Here is a 19,548-nt window from a genome sequence, read left to right as displayed (position 1 = left end):
AGAGGGGGGTCAAGCTATTCTCCAAAGCACCAAAAGGCAGGGCAAGAAGCAAGGGAGGGAAACTAACTCAGGAGAGAAGCTACCTAGAACTAAGGAGGAATTTCCTAACAGTGAGAGCAATTAACCAGTGGAACAGCTTGCCACCAGAAGTTGTGGGTGCTTCAACACAGGAAGTTTTTTAAGAAGAGACTGGACAACCATTTGTGTAAAATGGTAATAGGGTTTCCTGCCGGAGCAGGGGTTAGACTAGAAGACCTCCAAGGTCCCTTCCAGCTCTGTTATTCTGTTCTGTTAGTTTAATAAAAATGAATTAGGGGTGACATGATAGCAGTATTCCAATAATTGGGGGGCTGCCCCAAAGAAGAGGAGTCAAGCTATTCTCCAAAGCCCCTGAAGGCAGGACAAGAAGCAATGGATGGAAACTAACCAAGGAGAAGCAACCTAAATAATAATAATAATAATAATAATAATAATAATAATAATAATAATAATAATAATAATAATAATAATAATAGTAATAATAATAATAAGAAGAAGAAGAAGGAGAAGGAGGAGGAGGAGGAGGAGGAAATTTTCCTGACAGAACAAATAATCAATTGAATAGCTTGTCTCCTATAGTTGCACTGAAAAGAGTGCAGAGAAGAACCACAAAGATAATTAGGGGACTGGAGGCTAAAACATAACAAGAATAGTTGCAAGAATTGGATGTCTCTAGCTACTGAAATAAATATTCAGGGGGTGATGTGATAATAGCAGTCTTCCAATATTTGAGGGCCTGTCACAGAAAAGTGGGGGGGGGGGGTCAACTTATTTTCCAAAGCACCTGAAGGCAGGAAGAAGCAGCGGATAGAAACTTCTATCAAGGATAGAAGCAACCTTGGAACTAAGGAGAAATTTTCTGACAGTAAGAATAATCCACTAGAACCTGGGTGAACAACAGGTCTCTGTTTAGGAATCGATCATTCTTACAGATAGTCCTCGACTTACAACCATTCATTTAGGGGATAACAACTGTGGCCAGAGAGGTCATCAAATGGGACAGCAAAAGAGTTGTCAGGCTCAGGGGTGGTCCTGAGTCAAGAACTAACCACATTTATTTCCTGAATCACCGTTTGTCTTTCATCATACAGGAACTTCTCCATTCTCCATTCCTCCTTTCTATGTTGCCGAACTACATTTCTCAGTGAGGTTGAGGCATGTTGTAATTCGGCAACATCTGGAGTCTATAAATTTTTTCTTTTTTTTACTCCCATGTTCTCTCCTCGATTTTTCGGAGCAGGATTTGCCTTTTTCTCGACGAGTGATTTTCCCATCTGATTGAAACCGAAGGACCCCCGGCTTGTTTTTTTTAAAAACCGGAGAACCTTTTTTTTTCCAAGAAAAACCCAGACATTCTTTGGATATTTTGGATTGTGGTTCGCCTATCGGACTCAGCCAGCATCTCCAAACCAGGGCAGGGAGAATGGAAAGTGTGATTCAAAACATCTGCAGAGCCACGGACTGAAAATGGCTGCAACTGTAGAGTTTTGTGGTGTCTTTTTTTTTTTAAAAAAAAAAATCCATTTTAGGGGGTAAAAAGAAAAGAAAAGTGACATAGAATAACAGAGTTGGAAGGGACCTTGGAGGTCTTCTAGTCCAACCCCCTGCCTAGGGAGGAAACCCTATCCCATTTCAGACAAATGGTTATCCAACATCTTTTTAAAAACTTCCATTGCTGGAGCATTTACAACTTCTGGAGGCAAGCTGTTCCGCTGGTTAATTGTCTTCACTGTCAGGAAATGTCTCCTTAGTTCTAGGTTGCTTCTCTCTTTGATCGGTTTCCATTCTTATTTCTTCTTCTGCCTTCTGGTGATTTGGAAAACAGCTTGTGGCACCCTTTCAAATATTGGAAATATTGCTATCGTGCCTCCGCACGTCCTTCTTTTCATTAAAGTAGACCTCCAGCAAAAGGTCGTTTTGCAAAGGCTGAGAACCAGAGGCAACAGTAGCGTATCTCAAACTGGGCAGCTTTTAAAGATACGTGGACTTCCAACTCCCAGAATTCCCCAGCCAGGCCTGCAATCCTCCATGCTGGCTGGGGAATTCTGGGAGTTGGAGTCTTCCTCCCCCCCCTCCCTCCCCTCACACACAACTGAAACTGGCCAAGACTGAGACACACTTGGTTTAAAGGGCTCCATTTAGGGCTTTTCCATTCTCGCCACTGGATCGTTTCCTTCCCTTCCCTGAGGAGAGCCACGGCTCCGTTTCAGAGCCGCCCTGAACCCGGGCTGAGCCGAGCTGCCCTGGGTCCGTTTCCAGGATGCCTTGAAATGGAAGAATCTGCTTCAAAATGGGACGGCTCGCCACGGCCAATTCACCACGGCCAAGTTGTTGCAGGACAACTCGCCAAAGGATAGGATAGAGTAGAGTAGAGTAGAGTAGAGTAGAATAGAAATAGAATAGAATAGAATAGAATAGAATAGAATAGAATAGAATAGAATTCTTTATTGGCCAAGTGTCATTGGACACACAAGGAATTTGTCTTGGTGCAATGCTTTCTTTATACATAAAAGAAAAGATACATTCGTCAAGAATCATCAGGTCCAACACTTAATGATAGTCATAGGGTACAATAAGAATAGAGTATAGAATAGAATAGAATAGAATAGAATAGAACAGAATATATGGAATAGAATAGAATAGAATAGAATATATGGAATAGAATAGAATAGAACAGAACAGAATAGAATATATGGAATAGAATAGAATATATGGAATAGAATAGAATAGAATAGAATAGAATAGAATAGAATAGAATAGAATAGAATAACAAGAGTTCAAAGAGACCTTGGAGGTCTTCTAGTCCAACCCCCTGCTTAGGCAGGAAACCTTACACTGCTTCAGACAAATGGTTGTCCAATCTCTTCTTAAAAACTTCCATCGATGGAGCATCCACAACTTCTGGTGGCAAGCAGTTCCACTGATTCATTGTTCTCACCGTCACAAAATTTCTCCTTAGTTCCAGGTTTGCTTCTCTCCTTGACTAGTTTTTCCATCCGTTGCTTCTTGTCCTGCCTTCGGGGGCTTTGGAGAATAGCTTGACTCCCCTCTTCTTTGGGGCAGCCCCCGAGATATTGGGAATTCAAATGCAAAAGAGGTCAGAAGGATTCCGAGTTGTCCCACGAAGCAGCCAGGCAGGCACCGCACCACCGCAAAAAAAAAGGGGCTTATTTAGCAGGATATTCAGATGAAATCAAAAAAGCAGGGGGGAAAAAGTTCTGTGAAAACAAGCCGTTTGCGTGTAAACAGGACGGCTTATTTGTCGCCGGTCCTTGTGCAGGGAAGGGCCTTGTGAAGGCTGTAAAAACCCACAACCACAACCCTCGGTGGGGGTTGAACGGCTAGCCTCACGCCACAACCTCTGCTGGGGAATGAGGAAGGGGGTTCCGTGGCCGCGGATGAGGGGTGGGCTGGCTTTTGAGCGTCTCACTCTCGGCCCCTTTCTCTCCTAGAACGCTTCGGACATGCCGGAGACCATCACCAGCCGAGATGCGGCTCGTTTTCCTATCGTTGCCAGCTGCACCCTCCTGGGACTCTATCTCTTCTTCAAAGTGAGTAAAGCACCCGGATAAGTCCCTTGGTGGGGCGGCTGCCTTCTCTGGGGGTCCTTGGTGCTCTCTGAGGTGGATCCTTTCCTTGCAGACGTTTCGTAACCTGACTAGGTAACCTCATCAGTGTTAGAAGGGAGCGGGGTTTGCAGGGAGGAGGAGGAGGAGGAGGAGGAGGAGGACGACTGGGTCTTTATTGCTCTGTCAGCTTGGTGGTTTCCTTGCAGATGTTTCATTACCAAACTCGATAACATCATCAGTGCTATAAGGAAGTAGGGGGGGTGAGGAAGAGGAGGAGGAGGAAAGGAAGGGGAAGAGGAGAAGGAGGAAGGGGACTTGGTGCTCTGTGAGCTTGGTGGTTTTCTTTCAGACGTTTCATGACCAAACTAAGGAACACCATCAGTGCTAGAAGGGAGTGGGGTTTGCAGAGAGAAGGAAGAGGAGGATTATGGGTCTGTATTGTTCTGTCAGCTTGGTGGTTTCCTTGCGGACGTTTCATAACCTGACTAGGTAACACCATCAGTATTAGAAGGGAGTGGGGTTTGTAAAGAGGAGGAGGAAGAGAACTGTGAGGAAATTGGGTGCTTCCTGAGATCGCTTGCTTGCAGACTTTTCATTACCCAGCTAGGTAACATCATCAGTGTGGGAGGGGGTGTGGAATAAAGGAGGAGGGGGAGTGGTAAAGAAGGGGAGAGGAGGCAAAGGGGAGCGGGGGGACGACGACACGAGGAGGACTGTGGGGTCCTTGGTGACCTCTGAGCTTGGTTGTTTTCCTGCGGACATTTCATGACCCAGCTAGGGAACAACATCAGTGCTAGAAGGGAAGGGGACTCTGCAGGAAGGAGAAGGAAGAATGTGGGGTCCTTGGTGCTCTCTGAGCTTGGTGGTTTTCTTGCAGACGTTTCATGACCCAACTAGGTAACATCATCAGTGCTGGGAGGAAGTGGGGCTCGCTCTCTGTTTATGTTTCAGTTTTCCTCTTGATTTGAAGCTTATCCAATATTTTTATCTCGTGACCAGGAAGAACTGTGGTTCCTCTTGGATGTGGAGGAAACTTTTTTCCAACCATCTGTTGCAAAGGAATTTGTACTTTCTGGAGGCCAAACCAAACATCACAGCTTCCCTCTTTGATCTGGTTTGGTCTGCCGTGTACTGGAGGCACTGGTTTCATTCAGAGGAACGCTTAATCTTGTTTCCTAAAGGTCAAGAAAGCAACAGATAATTATAGATCGGTTACCTCCTAGCTTTTTTTAAAAAAAGTTTGTGCAGGGTGCAAGTGATCTGTTATTGTGCAATCAAAGCGAAGGTGGATTGTTTTCAGTGAAAACCAGAGCCGCGGATTGCATGATAAAGCAAAATGCAAACTTAAAGCCACGGTTATAAAATAAATGAGCTTTAAATTAGCAGGTAGCACAACAGGGAAGGACGCCGAAGCGATATATATCCCGATCTGATACCGCTGCGATTTGATGCTTGCATGAGTTCAGTACATAATAAAATATTCAAGAATGGTCCCTCGGGCGGATCGGGAAAAATGCCAGAGACAAACAGGAAACATTAACAACGTTTTATAATCCATGAGGTAAATATAGGGAGGTGGCCTCATGGCTGTTCCCTAGGAAGGCATTTTCCATTTCTTACCCCTCCAATTTACTGTAAGAGGCATTGACTCTCAACCCTGGCAGTTTAAAATAGAAGAATAGAATAGAATTCTTTTATTGGCCAAGTGTGATTGGACACACCAGGAATTTGTCTTGGTGCAAATACTCTCAGTGAACATAAAATAAAAGATATATTCGTCAGGAGTCAAGAATCATCAGGTTCAACACTTAATGATAGTCATAGGGTACAATAAGCAGTCAAATCATACTAGGAAACAGTGTGAAGATGGATGGACTTCAACTCCCAAAGTCCAGGAACTAGAACTCACACTGGCCTGGTGATTGGCTCAAAGTCACCCAGCCAGCTTTCATGCCTAAGGGGAGGAGTAGAATTTACCCCCACCTGATATTTGATCATTCAGCTGGCTTTCGTGCCTAAGGTGGGACTAGAACTCTCCATCTCCTGGTGGTTGGCCCAGAGTCACCCAGCTGGCTTTCATACCTAAACTGGGAGTAGAACTCACTCACCGTCTCCTGGTGATTGGCCCAATGTCACCCCAGTCAGCTTTCATACCTAAGGTGGGACTAGAACTCACTCACTCCTGGTGATTGGCCCAAAGTCACCCAACTGACTTTCATGCCTAAGGTGGGACTAGAACTCTCCATCTCCTGGTGATTGGCCCAGAGTCAACTAGTCAGCTTTCACCATTAAAACAGGACTAGAACTCACTGTCTCCTGGTGATTGGCCCAAAGTCACCCAGCTGGCTTTCATGCCTAAGGTGGGACTAGAACTCACCGTCTCCTGGTGATTGGCCCAAAGTCACCCAGCTGGCTTTCATGCCTAAGGCGGGACTAGAACTCACTCACTCCTGGTGATTGGCCCAAAGTCACCCAACTGACTTTCATGCCTAAGGCGGGATTAGAACTCTCCATCTCCTGGTGATTGGCCCAGAGTCAACTAGTCAGCTTTCACCATTAAAACAGGACTAGAACTCACCGTCTCCTGGTGATTGGCCCAAAGTCACCCAGCTGCCTTTCATGCCTAAGGTGGGACTAGAACTCACCGTCTCCTGGTGATTGGCCCAAAGTCACCCAGCTGGCTTTCATGCCTAAGGTGGGACTAGAACTCACTGTCTCCTGGTGATTGGCCCAAAGTCACCCAGCTGCCTTTCATGCCTAAGGCAAGACTAGAACTCACCGTCTCCTGGTGATTGGCCCAAAGTCACCCAGCTGGCTTTCATGCCTAAGGCGGGACTAGGACTCACAGTCTCCTGGTGATTGGCCCAAAGTCACCCAATTGGCTTTCATGCCTAAGGCGGGACTAGAACTCCCGTCTCCTGGTGATTGGCCCAAAGTCACCCAGTTGGCTTTCATGCCTAAGGCGGGACCAGAACTCACCGTCTCCTGGTGATTGGCCCAAAGTCACCCAGCTGACTTTCATGCCTAAGGTGGGACTAGAACTCACCGTCTCCTGGTGATTGGCCCAAAGTCACCCAGCTGGCTTTCATGCCTAAGGCGGGACTAGAACTCACTGTCTCCTGGTGATTGGCCCAAAGTCACCCAGCTGCCTTTCATGCCTAAGGCAAGACTAGAACTCACCGTCTCCTGGTGATTGGCCCAAAGTCACCCAGCTGGCTTTCATGCCTAAGGCGGGACTAGGACTCACAGTCTCCTGGTGATTGGCCCAAAGTCACCCAATTGGCTTTCATGCCTAAGGCGGGACTAGAACTCCCCGTCTCCTGGTGATTGGCCCAAAGTCACCCAGTTGGCTTTCATGCCTAAGGCGGGACCAGAACTCACCGTCTCCTGGTGATTGGCCCAAAGTCACCCAGCTGACTTTCATGCCTAAGGCGGGATTAGAACTCACCGTCTCCTGGGATTGGCCCAAAGTCACCCAGCCGGCTTTGATGCCTCAGGCGGGACTAGGACTCACAGTCTCCTGGTGATTGGCCCAAAGTCACCCAGCGGCTTTCATGCCTAAGGCAGGACTAGAACTCACCATCTCCTGGTGATTGGCCCAGAGTGACCCAGTCAGCTTTCACCATTAAAACAGGACTAGAACTCACTGTCTCCTGGTGATCGCCCCAAAGTCACCCAGCCGCCTTTCGTGCCTAAAGCGAGACTACAACTCACCGTCTCCTGGTGCTCGGTCCAAGTCCCCCAGCCAGTTTTCTATTCCTAAGGTGGGACTAGAACTCCCAGTCTCCCGGTTTCTTAACCTCTCCAGTGCCTTCCTCCAGCCAATACCACACTTCCCAGGTTGGGGGGGGGTTCCCCATTTCCTCCCCCCCTCCAGCCCTTTTGCAGCCTCACCGTCCTCCGTGAGGTATTTGAACTGAATTGGGATTTCATTGCTGTTCGACCTGTTTGCCAGTCGCGGCCTGCGCCTTCAGGCCAGGGAGCGTCGCTAATCGGCAAAGCACATTTCCTGTGAGACGGTGGTTTGCATCTCCAGGTATTTAGAAAGATATTTTCTGGAAGTCAGTAAGCCTGGAGTCTGCTTCTGGGAATCCCCACAAGAAACAAGGCACGGTTGTCGGCTGTACCGTGCAGGAAACCCTCCACTTACGACCGTTTGGATCAGCGGCCGTTTGGAATTACAACAGCCCTGGGGAGAAAGAAAGTGGCTTAGGGCCCTTATTCACACTTACGACCTTTCCAGCATCCCCCTGGTCACATGATCCACCTATTTATCCTCCTATTTGTGGACGGTCGCCGTGTCCCAGGGTGAAGTGATATTTGTGACCTCAAGCCGATAGTTTTCTTGCAGACGTTTCATGACCCAACTGGGGAACATCCTCAGTGCTATACAGGTGTGGACTTTGCGGAATGAAGTAGAAGGGGTGTTCCCTGGGTGGTTTTCTTGCAGGCGTTTCATTACCTGGCTAAGGAACATCATCAGTGCTAGGAGGAAGGAGGAGAACTGTGGGGTCCCTGGTGCTCTCTGAGCTTGGTTGCTTTCTTGCAGACGTTTCGTGACCCCACAAGGATACATCATCCGTGCTAAAAAGGTGTGGGTTTGTGGGGTGAAGGAGGAGGATTGTGGGGTCCTGGGTGGTCTCTGAGCACGGTGCTTTTCTTGCAGACGTTTTATGACCCAACTAGGGAATATCATCAGTGCTAGGAGGGGGGAGGAGGAAAACTGGGGTCCTTGGTGCTCTCTGAGCTTGGCGGTTTTCTTGCAAAGCTTTTCCTTATCCAACTAGGGACCATCATCAGTGTTAGAAGGGAGCTGAGGAGGAGGAGGAAGGGAGGAGAGGAAAGGGAGGATGAGAGGGAGGGGGAAGGAGGAAGAGGAGGATGACTGGGGGTCCTTGATGGTTTATCTTGCAGATGTTTCATGACCCAACTAGGTAGCATTATCAGTGCTAGAAGCTGGGAGGAGGAGGATGACTGTGGGGTCCTCCATGGTGGTCTTTGAGCTTGATGGTTTATCTTGCAGACGTTTCACGACCCAACTAGGTAGCATCATCAGTGCTAGAAGGTGGGAGGGTTGACGTTGCCAAGTTGGCTCATGAAACGTCTGCAAGAAAACCACCAAACTCCAAGAGCACCAAGGACCCCCTCAGCCACCATTTTTGTTTCCCATAATTCCCCTCTCCCCCCCCCCCCCCCCACTGATGCATTGTGGGAATGAAAAGGTAGCTGGTTTTTCTGATGTATTTTAAGGATGCCCAGCTGCACATGTTAGCCTGTGGAAGAAGAATGAGCTTTCTCGAGGAGCGTCTGGATACCCACATGGGTTCTCATTTTCAGAGGGAAATAGAGGTAAATCATATGCAAACGGCTTGCCAAGCCTTGTAAAATCAGGAGTTGCTGGCGGCTTAATCTTGTTTTTATTATTTGTCCGTAGATTATTATTATTATTTTTTGCTAGGGTCCTAAACAGATTGAATGTACAGGGGGCAGGAATTAAAAAACCTGCAGAACAGGAAATTTAAGAAAGACTATTTCTTGAAAATGCTCGCATTAAATCATTTGTAATACCTGAATGTGAAACCTCATGCAAGACGTGGCTTTGAGTGACTGTCAAAAGACAAGGAAGGAGTGGCATAAATTGGAAATATCCTTTGCCAATAGGGTTTGTTTGCCTTTGGTGTTGGTTCTGTGGCCGGAGAGGCTGGCATTTGGGGTTGTCAACTGAGGCACGCAAAGCTCCATTTCCTCTTAGCTAAATATTGATTTCATTTATTTCATTTATTGATTGCATTTATCGGCTGCCCCTCTTGAGTGTCACATAAAAGTGGGAAAAATCACAGCATGATAAAACAACGTTTTCTAACATTAAAATGCTGCACAAATAGTCCCGGACTTACAACTCATTTAGTGACAGAAGTTGCAACAATAGCACGGAAAAAAAAAAAGACTTATCATTGTTTTTTTCACACTTACAATCGTTTGTATCCCATGATCCAAATTCAGACGCTTGGCAACTGACTCGCATTTATGAGCAGAGTTCAACAGGGAAGCTGGATTCACTTAACGGCCGTTTTCTTAACGTCGCAACTGCAGTGATTCCCTTAACCACTGTGGCAAGAAAGGTCGTAAAATGAGGCAAAGCTCACAGGTGGTCCTTGACTCAACAACAGTTTCATTTCGTGACAGTTCAAAGTTACAACAACGGCACTGAAAAAAAGCGACTTATGACCATTTTTCACACTTATGACAGATAACAGGTAATCAGAGTTGGAAGGGACCTTGTAGGTCATCTAGTCCAACCCCCCCTCCCAAGCGGGAGTCCCTACACCATTTCTGACAGATGGGAGTCCAGTGTCTTCTTGAAAGCCTCCAGGGATGAAGCTCCCACAACTTCTGAAGGCGACTTCTGTTCCATGGGTTGATGGTTCTCACTGTCTGGAATTTTTTTCCTTATCTCTCCTTGTTCAGTTTCCATCCATTATTCCTTGTTTGACCTTTGGGTGCCTTGGAGAATAGCTTGACCTCTTCCTCCTCCCTGTGGCAGCCCCTCAAATATTGGAAGATGCTCTCCTGTCTCCCCTGGTCCTTCTCTTCCCTAGACTAGCCAGGCCCAGTTCCTGCAACCGTTTTTTCGTTTGTTTTAGCTTCCAGCCCCCTCATCATCCTGGTTGCTCTTCTCTGCACTCTTTCTAGAGTCTCAACACCTTTTTTATAGTGTGGTGAACAAAACTGGACAATACTCTAGGTGTGGCCTTACTCAGGCTTTACAGAGTGGTATTAGTACCTCCCTTGATCTCGATTGTATCCCTCCGTTAATGCAATTTAGGATTGCATTGGCTTTTTTGGCTGCCACCACACACGGCTGGCTCCTATTTAGCTGGTTGTCCACTAAGACTCCAAGATCCCTCTCATAGTTCCTGCTATTGAGCCTGGTTTCACCCAGTCTATATGTGTCCTTTGGGTTTTCTTGCTTAAGTGTAGGACTTTACTTTTCTCTACGTTGAATTTCATTTTGTTGGATACGGCCCAGGGTTCGAGTCTGTCAAGATCCACCTGGATCTTGAGCCTATCTTCTTGGGTGTTAGCTATTCCTGCCAGCTTAGTATTATCTGCAAATTTGGTAAATTCCCTTTCTATTCCATCACCTAAGTCGTTAATGAAGATATTGAAGAGTCCTGGGCCTAAGACAGAACCTTGTGGCACCCACTGCTTACTTCCCTCCATGTAGACTTAGACCCATTAAGGACTACCCCTTGAGTACGGTTTGCCAGCCAGTTGCGAGTCCATCTGGTGGTGGTGCTATCTATCCCACTTTTTTTCTAGCTTCCCAAGAAGTAAGTTGTGGCCTACTTTGTCGAATGCATCCCTGAGCCTAGAAGGAGGACTCAGTCTCCAACTAAAGCAGGCGGAACTTGACTTACGACCATCAATGAGACCAGAATGTTTGTGGCTAAGCAAGGCAGACACGAAGTGAGTTTAGATCTGGAGCTTATGACCGTTGCAGCATCTCTAGTCACGTGTCCAAAATTCAGACACTTGGCAACACATTCGTATTTATGACGGTCGTAGTGCCCGAGGTCACGTGATCATCTTCTGACAAGCAAAGTCAGGGGGGAAGCCAGATTCACTTAACGACCGTGTGTCCCGCTCAGCAACTGCAGTGATTCAACCATGGCAAGAAAGGTGGCAAAACAGGGCCAAACGCGCACTTCACAAAATATCTCACATAGCAACACAGATTTGGGGCTCAATTGTGGTCCTAAGTTGAGGACTACCTGTAACTTTGAACTATCATTAAGTGACTAGTTGTAAGTCAAGGACTAGCTGTACTATGGCTGGAAGGCTGATATTGCAACATTGGAAACAAATAAATTTAATCAATCAATGGATCAGAGAACTGACTGTACTCACCACCTATGAGAGAAATGTTGACTTTGTATGGATAAGCTAATAATACAGAATAAACAACTTTTTAATGCAAAAGTACAGCAGGTTTTTTTTAAAAGTACAATAGTTATATAAGCGTAATAGAAATAGACACATGCTGTCATAACATTTGCATTAGGTAAATATATTTAGAATTGAAACTGATTACTGTTAGAACTCTGTTTTCATTGTTCTGCTGTATTTTTGTCACCTTTTTAAAAATCACTTGTTACACTTTTATTTTCCTTTGATACTGCACGCCTTTCTACCCTAGTTATCTCTGCGTTTTGTTCCTTTTGTTTTCCTGTGAGTATTTAAAGTCAATCAAAACAAAGAAAGAAACGTGGATTATTAATTTTTTCTTCCCTGTAGCTCTTACCAAAACGTTTTTTCGTTCCAACAGGAGCTTTGGCGCTTTCGTTAACTAGAATTTGTGTTGGAGACCTTCAACGCCTGGAGTTATTTGTAAAAAAAAAAAAAAAGCAGTGATACAAAGAACTAATAAATAGGAGTCACACCGAAATATAATTTTATCCTATTTACCTGTGTATTAAATTATTGTATTTTATTCCAATTCCATTTTAAATCGTATTTTATTCCAATTCCGTTTCAAATTGTTTTTATCAGGTTTTAGTCATCATTTGTGTCTGGAACTCTGCACTTTGATATGGCCCAAGGGCTAATCAATACAGTAAACTTAACTAATAAATACTTTTTAAAAAAAAAAGTCCTGGTGGAAAGGGAAAGAGGTTTCCATGAGCTGGCTGGCTGATTTTGCTCAAAATATAAAAAAATGAAAACGGGGACGTGCTTTTTACGATTTTGTTTGTGTTGTTGGAGAAACCCAAAGTTTCATCTCACCTGGTTTTGGTTTTGTCTTCTTAGATCTTCTCCCAAGAATATATCAACCTGCTGCTCTCCATGTATTTCTTCGTCCTTGGCATCCTCGCCCTGTCCCACACCATCAGGTAAAGACCAGAATTGTGAAGAACACAATATATATACAATATATATATATATTGTGAAGAACACAAAGGATGCAGTGGGGTACTCCCAGGGCTCTGTTTTAGGCCCAGGACTCTTCAACATCTTCATCAATGACTTGGACAAGGGGGATAGATGAGGAACTCATCAAATTTGCAGAGGACACCAAGCTGGCAGGAATAGCCATCGCTCCAGAAGATAAAGGCTTAAGATACAGAAGGATCTTGATAGACTTGGAACATGGGGCGTTATCTAATAAAATGACATTCAAGGGTGACAAAAAAATCAAGTTCTACATTTAGGCAAGAAAAACCAAAATGCGCAGGGACGGTATATAGGTGGTACCTCGCTCAATCGTAGTAACTGCGAGAGGGATCTCGGAAGTGGACAACTGTTTAAATACAAGCCAAAACTTTTGGAGGCCCCCGTCATTTGCAAATAAAGCTGCCTGGTTGATTATTGCGCATAAAGGAAAGGTTAAAATCCGGGCAGTCTTCAGTTTAATAGTTAACTGCCTTATCAGATGGGAAATGGGCATTCAGCCGGCGACAGAGCTTCCTCTCCTTTACACACAAAATGAGAATATTTACCTGTGGGTGGAGAACATCTGCCAACATCTTTTGAGGCCAGCTTTCCCTGTTGGAAACAAAAGACTCCCAGCCCCTTAAAAAGAGTTTAAAAAAACAAAACAAAACAACCTTCGTTTTGATCTCCCAAGTGCCAAATAAGGCTCAATGTTGACTTGCTCAGTTCACCCATCGCCGTGCCTTTAACAACCAGAAAATGAAGGGTTACCTTGTGAGGTCTAGTTTATATGATTAATAGAACAGAACAGAACAGAATAACAGAGTTGGAAGGGACCTGGAAAGTCTTCTAGTCCAACCCCCAGGAAACCTGGCCTATACCATTTCAGACAAAATTAATGAAAACTGTTTATTGGCAATCCTGGAACAGAATTTTGGGAGTGTTCGGCCTTGCATCCTCTGACCCAGCTGCGGGGATGGGGCTAAAACTCCTTTTTTTCTGGAGAATTTCAAGTCAAAATGTTGATTATAAATTAATAATAGAATACATAATGACAGAGTTGGAAGGGACCTTGGAGGGTCATTTAGTCCAACCCCCTGCTCAGGCAAGAAACTCTATACCATTTCAGACAAATGGCGGTTCCATCTCTTAAAAACCTCCAGTGTAGGAGCACCCACGGTTTCTGAAGGCAAGTTGTTCCACGGTTTAATTGTCCTCACTGATAGGACCTTCCTCCTTAGTTCTAGGTTGCTTCTCTCCTTGATGAGTTTCCACCCATTGCTTCCTGACCTGCCTTCAGGTGCTTCCAAACCCCTCTAGAAGCAATGTTTATTGGGTACCGATTTGCTTCCGGGTCCAATTCCAGGTGCTGGTTGTCACCTTTAAATCCCTCCGTGGCTTAAGGCCGGGTTATTTGAAGGACCCCTCCTTTCCCAGTTACCCACCAGAGCAGGGAGGTGGGAGGTGTTATAGGCCCCTTCCTCTTCAGGAGGACCATCTGGTGGGATCCCGGAGAAGGGCCTTCTGCGTGGTGGCTCCCTCCCTATGGAACATCATCCCTGCAAACACACTCTATCCGTGACACTCTAAAAAAAACCCAAGGACCTGGTTTTGCCTGGGGTGGGGGAGGCCTGGGGACCCCATAATGATACAGAGCTCATCCAGTGGCTGGTTAGATTGTCATCGAGGGGCCGGGAGGGTTTACTGGGGTTTGTATTTGGGATTGTCCACAGTAAGCTGCTCACAGTCACCTGGAGCGAATTGGGCAACCGTATAAATTTTCTTAATAAATAGTGGCTAAATTAACTCAGATATCTTACTGCATCATTGATGGCTTCAGGTTTCCGTGTTTCTAAACTTGTGTTTTACAACCTCAGCTAGGTTAGCATGCTGACAAAGGAATTCTGGGAGTTGAAGTCCACCCAGCTTAACATTTATTTGCATGCTGTTTGAGGAATTCTGGGAGTTGAAATCCATCCATATTAATGTTTATTTGCATGCTGACTGGGGAATTCTGGGTGTTGAAGTCCAGCCATTTTGAAATTTATTTGCATGCTGGCTGGGGAATTCTAGGAATTGAAGTCCACCCACTTTAAAGTGCCTGAGGTTGAGAAACACTGCTCTAACTATTCGGTACTCCTTTATTTAGCTTTATAAAGGTATTTTTGTGGGATTTTGATTTTCCTTTCATACAGCTGCCCTTCTTGGTTGTGCCTTTTAAAACCATGTTATCCTTCCCTTCTTTTTTTCCACTTTTCCTTCTTCTTCCTACGGTCTCATTTTAGCCCCATGATGAATAAATTTTTCCCAGCCAACTTTCCCAACAAGCAGTATCAACTCCTTTTTACTCAAGGCTCCGGAGAAGCAAAGGAAGGTAAGTTTGCTCCCTTCTTCAGCCAAAGCTTGGAGAATCTTCTCTGTGAATCCTGCCTTGTGTGTCTGCTTGAGTACTGCCATACAACCAATGCTTTCGGCATCTCTCCTGGCTGTGTTGTATTGGGGCCAATGAGTGGATTTAAAAGAGCAGCAAAACTTCATTAGTTACTATTTCTTTATGTCTGTCTATCCATCCATCCATCCATGCCTGCCTGTCCATATATCCATCTCTAATTTATCCATCCATCCATCTATCTCTATCTATTCATCTATCTATCTGTCCATCCATCTCTCTCATCTATCTGTCCATCCATCTCTCTTATCTATCTGTCCATCCATCTATCTCTAATTTATCCATCTATCCATCCATCCATCCATCTCTATCTGTCCATCCATCCATCTATCTCTATCCATCCATCCATCTATCTCTATCCATCTGTCCATCTATCTATCTCTATCCGTCCATCCATCCATCCATCCATCTCTATCTGTCCATCCATCCATCCATCCATCTCTATCTGTCCATCCATCCATCTATTTCTATCCATCCATCCATCCATCCATCTCTATCTATCCATCCATCCATCTCTATCTGTCCATCCACGCATCTATCTATATCCATCCATCCATCCATCTCCATCCATCCATCCATCTATCCATCCATCTCTATCCATCTCTCTATCCATCTGTCCATCCATCTATCTCTATCTATCCATCTATCTCTAATATACCTGTCCATCTATCTAATCTGTCTGCCTGTCTCTCCACCTTTCTGGCATTGCATGCCAAACAATAAGACATGAAGATATTTTTTGCCCTGTGCCATCACCCTTTTTGCCCTTGCCCTAAGCCCCACAGCACAGGATATTTACCCATGTAGTTCAGCTGTATTGCTATTATCCTTCTCATCTTTTATAAATTGTTATATCTTATGATTAATGATTGTATCTATGATTTATGACCTATCCCTTTGTTGTTGTATGTATTCTGACAGCTTATGCACTGGAGACAAATTCCTTGGGTGTCCAATCTCACTTGGTCAAATAACGTTATTCTGTCCTTTATATACACATACATGCATACATAAGGGACGCAGGTGGCTCAGTGGCTAAGATGCTGAGCTTTTCGATCAGAAAGGTTGTCAGTTTGGCGGTTCGAATCCCCAGCGTCGCATCACGGAGGGAGCTCCCGTTCCTTGTCCCAGCTTCTGCCAACCTAGCAGTTCGAAAGCATGTAAAAAATGCAAGTAGAAAAATAGGGACCCCTTTGGCGGGAAGGGAGCAGCGTTCTGTGCGCCTTCGGCATTTAGTCCTGCCGGCCACCTGACGACCACGGAGACGTCTTTGGACAGCACTGGCTCTTCAGCTTTGTAACGGAGATGAGCAGCGCCCCCTAGAGCTGGAAACGAGTAGCACGGATGTGCGAGGGGAACCTTGCCCTGACATGCATATATACACGCTCTCTCTCACACACGCGCACACACTCATCCATACTTAACTCAAGTCCTCCACAACTAGATGGGCAGATACCAACCAGAGCGACGGACACCCCTAAATTTGGATCCATAAAAACTGGAAGTGTGGCCGGTTTTCAGGTCCCTTTTTAATCTCCCAAATTCTTTTCTTTTTGTTATTCCATTTTTTTATATTCAAAACATTAAAATACAACACCCCCCCCCCCCCACAAGAGAAAAAAAAGTACAAAAGCAAAACTCAACAAAACTGTACTCAGAAAGTTCGGGAAAAGAAAGAAAAAAAACACCAAAACAGACATATGCATAAATTGTCCTCTTGAGTTGAATACTGATAAATATATTTCAAAGATAATAACTCCTCGCTCTCCCCCTTTCTTTGTAAATTGACGGAGTCAGGCAGCTACTCTTGCCTTGTTGATTGACAAGTCTGGCAGCTGTTGGTGGGATTTGAGGGAGGGGTCTCCCATAGGCTCAAGCCCAACTTCCTTTTATCTGGTTCAACTGATGTTTTTCCCTCATTTCCTTAGGGCAGGGGTCCCCAAACTTTAGCAACTTTAGGACTTGTGGACTTCAACTCCCAGAATTCCTCAGCCAACCTTGGCCTTTTTAAGACTTGACATCAACTCCCAGAATTCCTCAGCCAACCTTGGCCACTTTAAAACTTGAGGACATCAACTCCAAGAATTCCTCGGCCAACCTTGGCCACTTTAAGGCTTGTGGACTTCAACTCCCAGAATTCCTCAGCCAACCTTGGCCACTTTAAGACTTGAGGACTTCAGCTCCCAGAATTCCTCAGCCAACTTTGGCCACTTTAAGACTTGTGGACTTCAACAAATCTTAAAGTTGCCAAGAGGAAGTTGAAGTCCACAAGTCTTAAAGTTGCCAAGTTTAGAGACCTCCACCTTAGGGATTCAGTTGCTTCTTATCTATCTCCCAAGGGGGTCTTTTAAACAAGATCCCTGATTTTTCCACCCCTCACCTTCCTTATGTGCCTCCTTCGTCTTTAGGTAGGCCAGCTTCGCCTCACCCTTGTGTCCGTGAAAATGGCATTTTCTGTCTCATTGCAGAGATTGTGAACTACGAGTTTGACACCAAGGATCTTTTCTGCCTGGCCCTGAGCAGCGTTGTAGGTGTCTGGTACCTGCTGAGGAAGGTAGGCTGACCTGCTGGCGAGGCAGGTGGAATGTTTAATAGCACTTTATAATCCCTCGATATTTCCCCTTGGAATATTGTATCCAGTTTTGGTTGCCACGATATAAAAAAGATGTTGAGACAGAGTAGGAAAATGAATGTGAAATATATTATTGAAAGTCAATAAATATAATGTCAACGCTAATATAATAAGTGATATATGCGATATAAAATACTGATTGGAATGATCATAAATATAAGTAAAATATGTATGGTAATGTTATTATGTGCATAAAGAAATGTATACCTAACTGACACACTGATGAACAGAAAGAAGGCTTTGTTTGTTTGTTTTGTTGTTGTTATAAAAATAAAAATTTTACTTAAAAAAAAAAGAAAGAAAGAAAAACCAAATGCACAGGTGATATAACTCGCTCAATAGTAGTAACTGTGAGAGGGATCTTGGAGTCTTACTGGTCAGTCACTTAAATCTGAGCCAGCCGTGGGCTGCAGCTGCCAAAAAAAGCCAACACAGTTCTAGGCTGCATCAACAGAGGGATAGAATCAAAACCACGTGAAATGTTGATACCGCTTTATAAGGCCTTGGTGAGGCCACACCTGGAATTCTGCATCCAGTTGTGGTCACCACAATACAAAAAAAAAAAAAGATGTTGAGGCTCTAGACCAAGAGGATTAGGGGACTGGAGGCTAAAACATATGAAGAACGGTTGCTGAACTGGGTAGGTCTAATCTAATGGAAAGAAGGAATAGAGGGGCTGCCACAAAGAGGAGACGGTCAATTTTTTTTCCAAAGCATCATGAAGGCCAGACAAGGAATAATGGATGGAAATTAATGAAGGAAAGAAGCAACCTAGAATTAAGGAGAAACTTCCTTAACAGCGAGGACAATTAACCAGTGGAACCGAAGTTGTGGGTGCTTCCAACACTGGAGGTTTTTAAGAAGAGACTGGAGAACTATTTGTCTGAAGTGGTGTAGGGTTTTCCTGCTTGAGAAGGGGGTTGGACTAGAAGACCTCCAAGGTCCCTTCCAACTCTTGTTATTCTGAGGCCGGGCAGCCTGGGCAGGCTGCAGACAGGAAGATCTGCAGAACCAAAGTGCTGGGATTGCTCTCCAACTAAGGATGTGGGTTGTGGGTCTGTAAGTGCTGCTCACAACTGTCGTCCTTTTCCTTCCAGCACTGGATTGCCAACAACCTCTTTGGCCTGGCCTTCTCTCTCAACGGGGTGGAGCTGCTGCACTTAAACAACGTCAGCACGGGTTGCATTCTTCTTGGAGGCCTCTTCGTCTACGATGTCTTTTGGGTAAGCAGTTCGTTCCCAGGCTCGGCGGATCCTCCGGGCAACATCCTTCGTTCTCTTATCAGCTTTTCATCCTGCCACTTTTTCATTATTTTTATAAGCATCTCAAGGTGGTGGGTGCATTTTCCCCACAACAAAATATCCTGTAAGGTGGGTTGGACTGAGAAAGAGGAGCTGGCCCAAAGTCACCCAGCTGTCTTTTATGCCTAAAGCGGGACTAGAACTCACCGTCTCCTGGTGATTGGCCCAAAGTCACCCAGCCATCTTTTATGCCTAAGGTGGGACTAGAACTCACTGTCTCCTGGTGATTGGCCCAAAGTCACCCAGCTGGCTTTCATGGCCTAAGGCTGGACTAGAACTCACTGTCTCCTGGTGATTGGCCCAAGTCACCCAGCTGGCTTTCATGGCTAAGGCTGGAACTAGAACTCACCGTCTCCTGGTGATTGGCCCAGAGTCACCCAGCTGGCTTTCATGGCTAAAGCGGAACTAGAACTCACCGTCTCCTGGTGGTTGGCCCAAAGTCTCACCCAGTCGGCTTTCATGCCAAAGGCGGGACTAGAACTCACTGTCTCCTGGTGATTGGCCCAAAGTCACCCAGCTGGCTTTCATGCCAAAGGCGGGACTAGAACTCACCGTCTCCTGGTGGTTGGCCCAAAGTCACCCAGCTGGCTTTCATGCCTGAGGTGGAACTAGAACTCACTGTCT

The 19,548-nt window shown here is 45.3% G+C and overlaps 1 protein-coding gene across 2 annotated transcripts in view; it reads left to right on the top strand.

Moving 5' to 3' along the window:
- HM13 (histocompatibility minor 13) overlaps positions 1–19,548 on the top strand; it is a 44,389-nt gene that overhangs the window by 2,576 nt on the left and 22,265 nt on the right. For both annotated transcript variants that reach the window (XM_087962368.1, XM_087962367.1), the window contains exons 2-6: positions 3,492–3,590; positions 12,420–12,502; positions 14,828–14,916; positions 17,460–17,545; positions 18,721–18,846. In XM_087962368.1, coding sequence (XP_087818494.1) covers positions 3,492–3,590; positions 12,420–12,502; positions 14,828–14,916; positions 17,460–17,545; positions 18,721–18,846 — 483 coding nt within the window. The remainder of the gene's footprint in view (positions 1–3,491; positions 3,591–12,419; positions 12,503–14,827; positions 14,917–17,459; positions 17,546–18,720; positions 18,847–19,548) is intronic.

Source organism: Notechis scutatus, chromosome 3 (assembly GCF_049901735.1).
Source record: "Notechis scutatus isolate UNSWTSFEM ecotype Mainland chromosome 3, rNotScu1.2, whole genome shotgun sequence".
Taxonomy (NCBI): Eukaryota; Metazoa; Chordata; class Lepidosauria; order Squamata; family Elapidae; genus Notechis; species Notechis scutatus.
This window is presented reverse-complemented; position numbering and strand designations above follow the sequence as displayed.